The 12,458-nt window shown below is 41.9% G+C and overlaps 1 protein-coding gene across 2 annotated transcripts in view; it reads left to right on the plus strand.

Annotated features, from left to right (window-relative positions):
* The window catches only part of EZH2 (enhancer of zeste 2 polycomb repressive complex 2 subunit), a 67,459-nt gene extending 55,920 nt beyond the window's left edge, over positions 1–11,539 (plus strand). For both annotated transcript variants that reach the window (XM_040353151.1, XM_040353152.1), the window contains 5 exons: positions 1,399–1,494; positions 4,548–4,629; positions 8,350–8,430; positions 9,994–10,078; positions 11,219–11,539. In XM_040353151.1, the coding sequence (XP_040209085.1) occupies positions 1,399–1,494; positions 4,548–4,629; positions 8,350–8,430; positions 9,994–10,078; positions 11,219–11,279 (405 nt within the window). In that variant the 3' untranslated portion in view covers positions 11,280–11,539. The remainder of the gene's footprint in view (positions 1–1,398; positions 1,495–4,547; positions 4,630–8,349; positions 8,431–9,993; positions 10,079–11,218) is intronic.
* The last annotated feature ends 919 nt before the right edge of the window (positions 11,540–12,458 follow it).

A 12,458-nucleotide genomic window follows, 5' to 3' on the forward strand; every position in this document is an offset into this window, starting at 1 on the left:
TGATGCATACTTGCAATCGGGTGCTTTCTGATCATGTGACAGCCAATCACAACAGTCACATGACTCGAATGCCTGCCTCCCGGCCTTTAGAACTCTTAAAGGGACTGGAGGCCATCGACACAAAGGGGTTTAAGTACACCATCATGAGGGAGGTATGGGGTCTGCCACGGCTTGCCTCATGAGGACGCTAGCTGGTTGACTACTTCTGAATTAGAACAAACATGCTGTAAATGAGAGTAAAAGTGTCAGGATTTCTCTTCTGTTCCCCTGTGTGGAGGACAGGTACAAATCTGATCTGCCCATGAGTTCACATTTAGATTTTTTACTTTTTTCGAAAATCGTTTCAGAATAATATGACCTTATAAAATATGTGAATAACAAGCCATACCACAATACATGGTGTTCCCCAAAGAGAACCCATCGGTATAGAAATGCCGCTGCTGACTTCATGTTTTAGAATTGAAGTTCTGGGGTTGAAGTGGTTATCCTTGCCACACTGCTTTGTACATTACTGACCTGGGACATGCATCCTAGTGACGTTGGGATATGTCACCTGCAGTCCCTTTCCAGGTCAGCCACTTACTAAACTGTAAAACAACTATAAGGATGGTGGACTGGGAGTTTGCACCTTTTAGAAAGAATTCTTTGGCTGACACACACACACACACACACACACACACACACACACACACTTCTGTCCTGAAAGATTCCCATTTAAATGTTTATGCAGCTCATGGATTGGGCTGACTAGATCCTGATTCTCTATTAGTTGGTCAAGATTTGATTCCACAGATGATTGATGGTAATATTGCCTTGCTTGTGGGCTGGAGAAATGTAACAAATTCCATGTCTGTGTTTGCCTCCCCTCTTCTAATAACACTTGGTCCTGAAGCCTTATTTCATCTGCATTTGGCAAAGGGACCCAGTGCTAGGTAAGGCCACTTGAATTCTTGCAATAGATGCACGTGATTGGGCGGTATGGCTGCCTTGGCATTGGGAACATTGCAGAAAGTGAGCTGGCCATTTCAGAACATTTATTTTTTTCAACTGTCTTGGGACATAACCATGTAAGAACAAGTCTCATTAACCTTTAATTCATGTACTCCATTATTTTCCTGGCTTAGAAAGAATGATACCATTGAATGTGTGCCTTGCAACAGGTGCCGTTTTGTGGTTCTGCTGCTTATGCTTGCCATTTTCATATATTTGATTGACTGTCTTGCTGTTGCGAGCTGCTTTCCTTTATATGATGGTGACTGTGACTTGCAATGTATTGTGTTGCATTAGCATCTGTAAAATTCCATAGCGAAATCCCCGCTTTCATGTACCTAAATATTGCCATTAAAATGTATGCACTAACCTGTATAAATAAACTAGAGACTTCTCTATTTTTTTTAGCATTTGCTTCTGGCACCCTCTGATGTAGCTGGCTGGGGAATCTTCATCAAAGTCCCTGTGCAGAAGAATGAGTTCATCTCTGAATACTGTGGAGAGGTAAGCCAAGAACATCTCCACAAATACACAACATTGTAAAACTTGTACACATATGGGATGTGCGTAAGTTATTTAGCTTTTGTTGCAAGTTTCTGGAAAGAGAACTGCCTGTGTTACCCTTAGCAGTCAGTTTAACCACTTCAATACCTGGCACTTTCACCCTTTTCCTGCCCAGAACAATTTTCAGCTTTCAGTCCTGCCTCACTTTGAATGACAATTGCGCAGTCATGCAACACTGTACTTATATTAAAGTTTATTGTTTATTTTTTATATATATATATATATATATATATATATATATATATATATATATATATATATATATATATATATATATATATAAAAACTTTTTTTTAGACAAATCAAGCTTTCTTTTGGGCGCTGATAGACTGCACTGATGGGCGCTGATAGACTGCACTCATGATCATTGTAAACTTTGTGCTGACAGCCTTGTGGGTTATCGGCACCTCTTTTGCTCACACGTGAAAGGACTGACGATAACTGGCAAGTCTGTTTACATGTGATCAGCTGTGATTACCAGCTGATCACATGGTAAAGGGCCACTGTGAGTGTCCCTTTTACACGATCTGTGATCAGCTGTGTCTGAAGGACACAGCAGTCAGAGAGCATGCCGATGTGCGCACCAGAGAAGGGGGTTCTGGGAGGACATCTATTGACACCCTCAGAACTATAGCACCCCTCTCTAGCCATCTTTTGGCTGTAGCGGGGTACTTAAGTGGTTAATAATTCTTTCTGTCTAATTGATGATCTGCTACTCTGGGCAGTGCAGATCTTTGTATGCTACACAATGGCATAATCATCGGATGAATGGAAAACATCAGGTAAATTAAGTTTATGAGTAACTGGTCTCATGAGACGGGCCTAAATGGGTACGGTATAGAGGCTCAACACTAATTTGGGATAAATCTTTCTAGAGAATCTTTGTTTACAACAGAAGCAGGGCTTTTATGGTGCCGTGGTTAATCCAAACTGTTACAGTTAAAAGTACAATCCGCTTATTAAAATGTATAGATTCTAAAGAATCCATCCACCTTTATACATCTACATCCATAGATAAACTAGTCTTTTTCTACTAATGAGGCTGCTTTGCCTGCTAAGCTTTCCTTTTGGCATTAAGGTGAAGCCGCTAAAACCAAAACTATAATTGTTTTTGTAAACTATTTTTTTATGTTTAAAAACGTAGACTTTTTTTTTTAATAACTTGTATAAAATGTTAATTTTACACACGAATAATAACACTTGGGCTGCTGTATTTTTCAGAGATCCCACCTAAAACTACTTGGGGACACGGGGTAAAATAGGGCTTCTTGTTAGGATCTCTACTAAAGCCAAGCACTACCTTCTTCATTTGGCTGCAGCATCTATCTCAAAATAACCCATACAGGCAGGAAAGTGCATCCACCTCTGACTTTTTCAGCTATGTGCATTGTGAATAGGGCTGAATAGCAGATTTATATTTTTTAGTCTTGGGCATAAATTAAGAAAATCTACACCAAATGCTATATATTCTCTTTGCTACAACTACCTATTGCCACAATAGCTGTGGGTCAGGCGCTTGCTTCCCTTAGTGGAGTGCATTCACACTGCTTTAATCATAAATTAGATTCATATATTCGATTCCTATATTGTGTGAAATGAAGGTCTAAAGGAGCTTATAGTTCTTTGCAACAAATCACTTGTTCTGACATTTTCTACTAAGAAAGGTGAAAGTAAGAGCTCATTGGTTGCTAGGAGGTAAATCTACTCAGTATTTGGCCCTTAGTGAGTGCAATGTGCGGACTTGATGCTATTATATAAATAGACAAAGTGAAAAAATGTAAAGCCAGCTGAGTAAGATTGAAATCTTCAGCTTTGCTTCTGCATGCAGTACTTAAAGCTGACCTTCACCCTAATTGTGAAGTTGTCCTCCCCCTCCCTCTCTTAGCAATGGAAAGTCTTTCTTTTTTTTTTCTCCCTTAAGAATTTACTTGTGCTGCGAGGCAGCATGTCTGCTCTGCTCACCTAGGCGAGACTTTTACCACTCCTGGCGTGTGCGCAGGTGATGTGCCACAGGGCTGTAATCCTGAGAGCCCTGCGGCACAACTGCGCAAGTGCCGGGGTACCTGTGCACATGCAGGGTTTGCCAAACACATGCAAAGACCACTAAATGGGAAAGCTGGAGAATTTCCCATTCTTCTGCCGTGCGCAGCATTTTCATGGCATGTATGCTGATGGGCTCTCCCAGGACCTGGAGGCTAAGTGAGTAGAATACTGAGCTAGAAATGTGGAAGAGATCACGGGTTATATGTATTAGGTGAATTACTCTATTACCTTGTCAAACACTGGTTAGTTATAATTAGCATAATGCAGTGTATTGCTTTTCTGATCTTCAAGCAGACAATGGATTAGAAAGCTTTCGTATCTTCATGCATAGAATGCAGGAAGATAAAAAAAAATATTTAAGTGTAGAAGCCTCCCCAGCACCCCAAATACTTACCTGAGCCCCATCTCTGTCCAGCAATGTCCACGTTTTCCTTGGCCAATTGAGAGACAGCAGCCACGCCATTTGCTCCCCGCAGCTGTCAGTCAGTTAGCCAATCAGGAGAGAGAGAGGACGGGTCGAACGGCAGCTCCATGTCTGAACAGACACAGGGAGCTGCAGCTCGGCTCGGATGCCCCCTATAGCAAGCTGCTTGCTGAGGGGGCACTCGACAGGAGAGCTGAAGATGGACCTGAGAAGAGAAGGATTCCGTCTGCCCTGCGCAAGACCACCGCACAGAGCAGGTAAATATAACATGTTTGTTATTACAAAAAGAAAACAAAAACAAGACTTTCCAATCCCTTTAATGTTATGTATCACAAATGGTGTACAAATAAAGTGGAATATTTTGATATATATAATATAATTTTTTTTAACAGTATAATAAAAGTTGTCTTCGTACCGCTTGGGTTGGTGAAGCGCATCACTCCCACAGGATTAAACTAGAAATGTCTATATAGTTGTACTGTATATTTTCAGTTAGGTGTTCATGTCTATATGCTGTATTCCACAGATCATATCTCAGGATGAAGCAGACCGAAGAGGGAAAGTGTATGACAAATACATGTGCAGCTTTCTCTTCAACTTGAATAATGGTAAGCTTGACAAGACCTCTAAGTCACAAGGTTGTGGAACAATGTTTGCCACTTAGTACTGTTTTAGGATGTTGCTGGATTTTGTTCCACTCCTAACTAGGAACCGTGTGATTCAGAATATAGCAGTATGGAGAATAACAATGGAAATGCCCAACCTCATCTAACAAAATGGAGAGGCCGATCGGAAGCAAATTCTAGTCTTTTAACTGTGCATTTAGCTTGCCAGGACAGCAGACTGTTAGAAATGATCTGCCCGCAGTAGAGAATAATTGGAATAGTCAATTCTTCTTTAGAAAGAAGTGTGACTTGCACTTTCCTTTTAACTAGTTAAAGTCTTTAGACATGCTACAGACGTCCAAAAAAACATCATCATAACACACAGGAAGTGTGTAGCACATTCAGTCTTCCTGCCCTGCTGCCAAGGAGTCTCTCCCACTATACAGCAATTCTCGGCTCTGATTAATCAAAGCTGGAGTTGCTGTGCTGGTTAAAAAAAAAAAAAGTTTGAATCAGTGTTTATGCAATATAGAAAGATACAAAGTAACATTATTACTTTTAGATCTCTTCTGATTATTCATCTGCAGATCAAAAGAATTAACTTCGATCAGCAACCAGGCAACACTTTTTATAAAAAATAAGAAGTTCCACTGCTTTAGCCCCTAATAACCTTTTTATTTACTCTAATCGGCCCTTATTACAGTTTTGTTTATGTTTACATACCCTGGCAGAATGTTCACTCATGGTTAGTGTTTGGCTGAAGCCATTTATTATCAATCAACTGTGTTTACTCTTTTTAAATTATAATCACAACAGAAACTACCCAAATGACCCTGATCAAAAGTTTACATACCCTGGTGATTTTGGCCTGAATAAACGGGTCCATTGCAGTATTGTAAAAATGATTCTGGTTGACACAAAGGGGTTTGAATGGATATTAAAGGTAACCATCCTCACCTGTGATATGTTTGCTTGTAATTAGTGTGTGTATAAAAGGTCAATGAGTTTCTGGACTCCTGACAGACCCTTGCATCTTTCATCCAGTGCTGCACTGACGTTTCTGGATTCTGAGTCATGGGGAAAGCAAATGAATTGTCCAATGATCTGTGGGAAAAGGTAGTTGAACTGTATAAAACAGGAAAGGGATATAAAAAGACATCCAAGGAATTGAGAATGCAGTGTTGAATCAGCAGTCTCCAATCAAGAAGTGGAAAATTAGGGGTTCTGTTGAAACCAAACCACGATCAGGTAGACCAACTAAAATTTCAGCTACAACTGCCAGAATTTTTTTTGTGGTGCAGAGAAAAACCCACAAATAACTTTAGGTGAAATACAGGACTTTGAAAACGTGGTGTGGCTGTTTCAAGATGCACAATAAGGAGACACTTGAAGAAAGATGGGCAGCATGGTAGAGTCACCAGAAGAAAGTCATTACTTCGCAAATGCCACAAAGTATCCCACAATACACCAAACAGCACAGAGACAAACCTCAAACCTTCTGGCACAAAGTCATTTGGAGTGATGAGACCAACATTTCGCTTTTTGGCCACAACCATAAACCCTACATTTGGAGAGCAGTCAACAAGGCCTATGATGAAAGGTACACCATTCCTACTGTGAAACACGGAGGTGGATCGCTGATGTTTTGGGGGGGTGTGAGCTACAAAGGCACAGGAAATTTGGTCAAAATTGATTGTAAGATGAATTCAGTATGTTATCAAAAAATGCTGGAAGAACATTTGCATTCATCATCCAGGAAGCTGCGCATGGGACGTACTTGGACATTCCAACATGACAATGCTCCCAAACACAAGGCCAAGTCGCCCTGTCATTGGCTACAGCAGAATAAAGTGAAGGTTCTGGAGTGGCCTTCTCAATCTCCTTACTTCAATATCATTGAGACACTCTGGGGAGATCTCAAACGTGCAGTTCATGCAAGACAGACCAAGAATTTACAGGAACTGGAAGATTTTTGCTAAGAGGAATGGGCAGCTTTACCATCTGAGAAGATAAAGAGTCTCATCCACAAATACCACAAAAGACTTCAAGCTATCATTGATGTTAAAGGGGGCAATACACGGTATTAAGAACTGGGGTATGTAAACTTTTGATCAGGGCCATTTGGGTAGTTTCCATTGCCATTATGATTTAAAAAGAGTAAATGATTGATAATAAATGGCTTCAGCCAAACGCTAAACATGGTTGAAAGAAAACATTTTGTGTTATTCATATTCTCTGAAAAATGGCCAAGAAATCATAAATTTTTGAGCACAACTGTACCTCTCTATTTTCCGTCGCGGTTCAGTTATTTCTCTGCAATTTTTTGGGGTTTGTTTTATTTTATTAAGCATAATATACATTTTTTTGTTAATTTTTACACATTTAACCTATATTTACACATTTAAAACATTTGTATCTAACTCTGCAATGCTTTGTACCAGAATCAAAGGCCCCTTTCCCACGTGCGGACCGTATGTCCGTATTTCATCCATCCGTTTTCGGATGAAATACGGACATACATGTATCCCTATGGGATAGCGGGTGCCAGCGGATGAACATCCACTGACACCGAATCTCATCGGTCCCGCTATGGTACGATTTTGCAGATCGGGGTGAACACGGGCAACCGGTCTGTGTTCATCCGATTCCCCCCCCAGAGAGGAGAGTGGAGGTCTGGCAGGGCGGTCCCGTCACCTCCCTGTCATCTGTCGGCTCGCTGAGCAAGCGGATGAGAAAGGTACGGATCCTCACGGGATCCGTACGTGTGAAAAGGGCCTTGGTGTCGTTTTTAAACTGAACAATTTACAGAATAAAATGTATACTTGTAATCTGCCGTAGTTTTTAAGATAAGGGCCCTTTCAGACGTGTGGACCATATGTCCGCTTTTTTATCCACCCGTTTGCGGATAAAAAAGGGACATACATTGGTCCCTATGTGATTGCGAGTGTCAGCGGATAAACATCCGCTGACACCCGTAATCGCCCGCCTCCGCAAAGATCCACCCTGTCAGCCGCCGGCTCATCGGGGATATACGGAGCGATCCCCGCTGAGCTTACGGACACACAGAGGCCGATCATTACTGATCCGCCCCGTGTGAAAGGGCCCTAACACTGATCAAAAATGGTGCATTTTCAAGACATCACAAAAAAATCCTTGTTTCGCCCAAAAACAAACAAACACTATATGTATTACTTTATCTTAAAGTGGTTGTAAACCTCTGACATGAAATATGAACAAAGCATAGCCGTTTTTAGTGTGTACTTGTAGAGAAGAGAAGACTGCAGATATGTAGGTGGATTTCTTTCATCTCTGTGTATCACCTGAGGTCAGCTATTTCACTGGGTGTATGGAGGGGTTTCCAACCACTTTGGGCAATGAAAAAGTTATTACTGAATAAACAGGTCCATGGCAGTATTGTAAAAATGATTCTGGTTCATAGGTGGTAACATTTGAGAGAGGGGATGTGGATAACTTGAAATTTGCTCAGGTGGAGGTGACTGGAGTCGGCACAGCATCTTCACCAAATGCAGTATACTGTTGTGCTGTAATTGTCTAGAAATGAAGCTTCTCACATCCATCTCTTGGCCTCAGCAAACCTCTTGGAGATGTTGTAGTAAATTGGCCAGTGGGTCACAAAGCAACTTCTGTTTTATGTTTTCGTGTTCTGTATGTAGAAATGTCAGTAATGTTCCTGTGCAATCTTCATTTTTATTCCCCTTTTAGATTTTGTAGTTGATGCAACGCGCAAAGGAAACAAAATTCGCTTTGCAAATCATTCTGTGAATCCAAACTGCTATGCAAAAGGTATGTGGTGAAGTATGTTGGTCTTGAAGGGTCTGTTATGTGCACAATGCTAAGATGTGTTTCCTATACCAGGGTCAGACAGGACAGTGTGGCTCCTCTGTTTTCCCCCAAATCCATATACAAGCAAATTGTCCGCAGCATTACATGGAAATTGTTTATTCTTTTATAGTCATAAATGTGTCAAACTTAAAGTATATGTATGGCCAAAACATTTGTTTTATATGGAACAGGGAGGGGTAGAACCCCTCAAGTTTTATTACTACCTGGGTCCTGTTAGCTAGATTTACCCTCTGTTTGATTCTCAGTGATAATGGTCATCAGGAAAAAGTTGTGGGAACTCCTTACATTTTATAGTTGTGACCAGAACAAAAAGCAAGGGTAAATCTTCCATTGGGAGCACCTATTTAGATGAGACCTGTCCAAGAGTGGAATTCCTATTGTTTTCACAACACTTTTCTGGGACAGAAGGGGCTAAGAAAAAAAAGTAAAGTTGCAAAAGTCTAAGGCCTCTTTCACGCTAAACGGACTCCGTTGCAACGGAATCCGCCAGCTCAGCGGGAGATCTCTCCGCTGAGCCGGCGGATGACAAGTCTGTCTCTGCTCACTGAGTGGGGAGGGGCTTGTGCAGCGCGGCTTTCTCCCATGGAGAGATCTGATGAAAATGAACAGCATGTCTGTTTTCATCAGATCTCATCCGATCCGCCCCGCCCCGCCGTGGACAGATGGGGACGTATCGCCATCCGTCTGATTTTGGCGGGTCGGATGTCAGCGGACATGTCTCCGCTGGCATCCAATGCTCCATAGGATTGCATGGAGTGGCCGTTCAGGTCCGCCGACAAAACTGACAGGTGGACCTGAACAGTCCAACCGTGTGAAAGGGGCCTAAGCCATTCCAAAAAAAAAATCAAAGTTTTTACAAAACAAAACTTAAATGATCCTAATAATACGTATTGATGTTCTGCAGTTTGTTTGTAGTTGTAGAAGTACACCTATTAGATTTTAAGCTCTCATGAGCAGGGCTCTCCTAACCCTCTTGTAATGTAACTTTACTGTCTCCCTTTACATTGTAAAATGTTTTATTATTTTTTGGCAATAACCTGGTGTAGGTGGATTTCTGCCAGTCACTAGCTGTGCCCCACCCTCCAGCCTGTGTCTTGGAATAACAGGGAGGTGAAGCCTCCCTCAATCAAGATGCAATCCCTCATCCCCCATTGTGTTTAGCTGGTTGGTGGACATGGAGGAGGGTGGGAGTGGGCTGACCTTTACCACTGTGTATACACCCACATGTGACTCTCTAGTGACATGTTCTGTTCAGATGTGATAGGAAGGAAATGCTCACGGTAGGAAATACACTGAAAACTGAGCATGTGCACTATGTGCCAACACTGCTCTGCAAAATCCTTAACTGCAGTGGGGACATGGACAGGAGGGGGAAACCAAGATGAGGATTTTATGATGTGGGTATAGTGACACTTTAACTCGGGTACATTGTAGAAGCAAAGAAATGTGTGCTGACAAATGCGAGTGGTTTACCTGATTGAAGATCTTTTTTTTCTGTTTCAGTAATGATGGTGAACGGTGACCACAGAATAGGAATTTTTGCAAAAAGAGCAATCCAGACAGGTGAAGAACTGTTCTTTGACTATAGGTATGTATGGCATTTAGAGAATGGTTAAAACTGTTACCTTTTTTTCAAGAAAATAAATAAGCAGTCTTGTAACTTCAGACACGTTGGAACTATTGTAATTGGAACACTGTACTCTTTTTAGGTCCCATTCACACTGACAGACCAATTGGGTCTATGGGAAAAACTGACAGGTGGACCCGATCAGACCACGCATTGCTCTATATGGAGCAGCGGATGTCAATGAACATGTGTCAGTTGACACCCGCTGACATCTGATCCATTCCCGTCGGCTAAAACAGATTCGGATCGCATGGCAGTCAGTTGGAAATGGACAGATGGTCCGTTTCTATCCGAAAACCCCATAGAGGACAGCAGGCTGTGTCTACTCTGCATCAGCAGAGTGTACACCGATTGTAATCCACCTGCTCAGGGTTTAGCGGAGCGATCCTCATTGTGAAAGGGGCTTTATGCCAACGCAAAACCCATCAACCAGTGATAATTGATTGACTCACTTGCCTCTTGCTAATATTTAAAGTGAGTCTGTGGTTTGCCCATGCAGGGAAAGCTTTAGGTTTACTCTAATCCAGAGCTTGACAAATGCAAATCATTACCTTTTCTTAACTCTTACAATGCATGGGTACACCCCTGACTGATGGCATGGTCTAAACTTGGCTTGCGAACAGCTTAACATCCAAAACTGGTGTACTTGAGAGGGCTGTTGGTCTCCCATGACTATCCTAATCCCCAGACACTACAGACATGGTTTATGCACATTGTGGTGCTATGTAGAGGGGGGAAAAAAGCATACTGTGCCCATGAATTTTTTAACCCCTGGGTGTAGTATTTATGAACCCCTGAAGGAAGAACCTTAAGATTGTGGTTGTAAATAATGGATTATTCTAGTTATTGCATTTTGTTCTTACTGTGACTAGTATATACCTGAAGAAGAAAGGTTTCCTTGCTGAAACTTCAGACTCTTTAGTGAGACATCCAGGATGCAGGCCGGTAGGTCTAAGAAATCTTCCTGTTTACTGCACAGAGTTGTGTGTTGGGAATTCTAGAGTTACCTTGATATTTGTTGCATTCTTGTCTCAGAGTTTTGGCATGTCTGTTTTTCTTAGAATTGCAAATTGAATTTTTGTCTTTTTGTTTTTGTTTCAGATATAGTCAAGCTGATGCTCTGAAATATGTGGGTATTGAGAGAGAAATGGAAATCCCTTGATTCACCAGCTACCTCCTCTTACAACCCATGCCTTACCTTCTTCAGGAATTTCTAATACTGGCTCAATTTTAGCTACAAGAAAAAAATGAGTTGAAGTTCTGAATTTACTGAGTACTGTACAAGTAATTTATAGTGAAATCAAAAGAAGATCCATTATGCTTTTTTTGCCAGCTGCAAAACATTTTGTACTGATGAACTTTTGGCAATAATGTATTGTGGTACATCTCCCACCTCAAATAAAATATACTTGAACTTCTTTATCTTCTGTGCGCCTGAATTTATTGAATTTATATACTGATTGGCTGTTTGAAATGTTAAGGTTTAAGAGCAATTGTACAAGCAGCCCTCCTTTCACATTATAATGCAAAAGCTCCCAATTGAAATAAAAAAGAATCGCTGTATCCAAGTCACTTTATTTTGTACAGGGTGAATTCTCCTGCTTGAAGTGACTTGAGAGCCTTGTGCTAGAACTTCTTTACCACTTACCGACCCGCTGACAATAACTATAGTGCGAATTGGCGTCAGCTGCGTACTGGTACGTTACTTTTTCTTAAACTTTGTTGTGGGGTTTGTTTGTTTGTTTTTAATTTCTACTGGATTTTTTATTTTTTTTTGCTATATTAAATCCCACCAAAAGAAAACCAAATTATATAAATTTAATTTGCGTATTGTGTTGCATTACCATTTAAAAGTAGCTCAGTGCTAGTTGGTTTGGGGGCGTGGCCTGACGGTACATGGAGTAGGCCCCTTTTCAGGGAGCTCCGGCCATTGATCCTGTAATCCGACGCATCCTGTCCTCCACAGACCATATCTCGTTCCCCTGCTTACCTGTCCAGGAGCCCCGGGCACCATGTCGCCGCCCATCGCAGAAATCCACTGCGGCGAAGCTGGCACAATACCGTCACCAAGACTTGGCGGCGCGGTAAAGGAAGGTGAGGAGAGACCGGCGGGTGACACAGCCAAGCTTCTGGAGGCAATAACACTCTGCCGCACCTCTCTGGCCACGCAGATTGGGGAGGTTAAGGTGGACACCTCCCTCTTTAGGCAGGACTTGCATAACCTCCGAGACCGAGTGACGACCGCGGAGACCCGCCTGAACGATGTAGAGGACGCCCTCCCACCATTGCTGACCGCATGCAGCAGCAGATTCAGCAGCTGTTCTCCAAGCAGGATGAGATG

Source organism: Rana temporaria, chromosome 5 (genome assembly GCF_905171775.1).
Source record: "Rana temporaria chromosome 5, aRanTem1.1, whole genome shotgun sequence".
Lineage (NCBI taxonomy): Eukaryota > Metazoa > Chordata > Amphibia > Anura > Ranidae > Rana > Rana temporaria.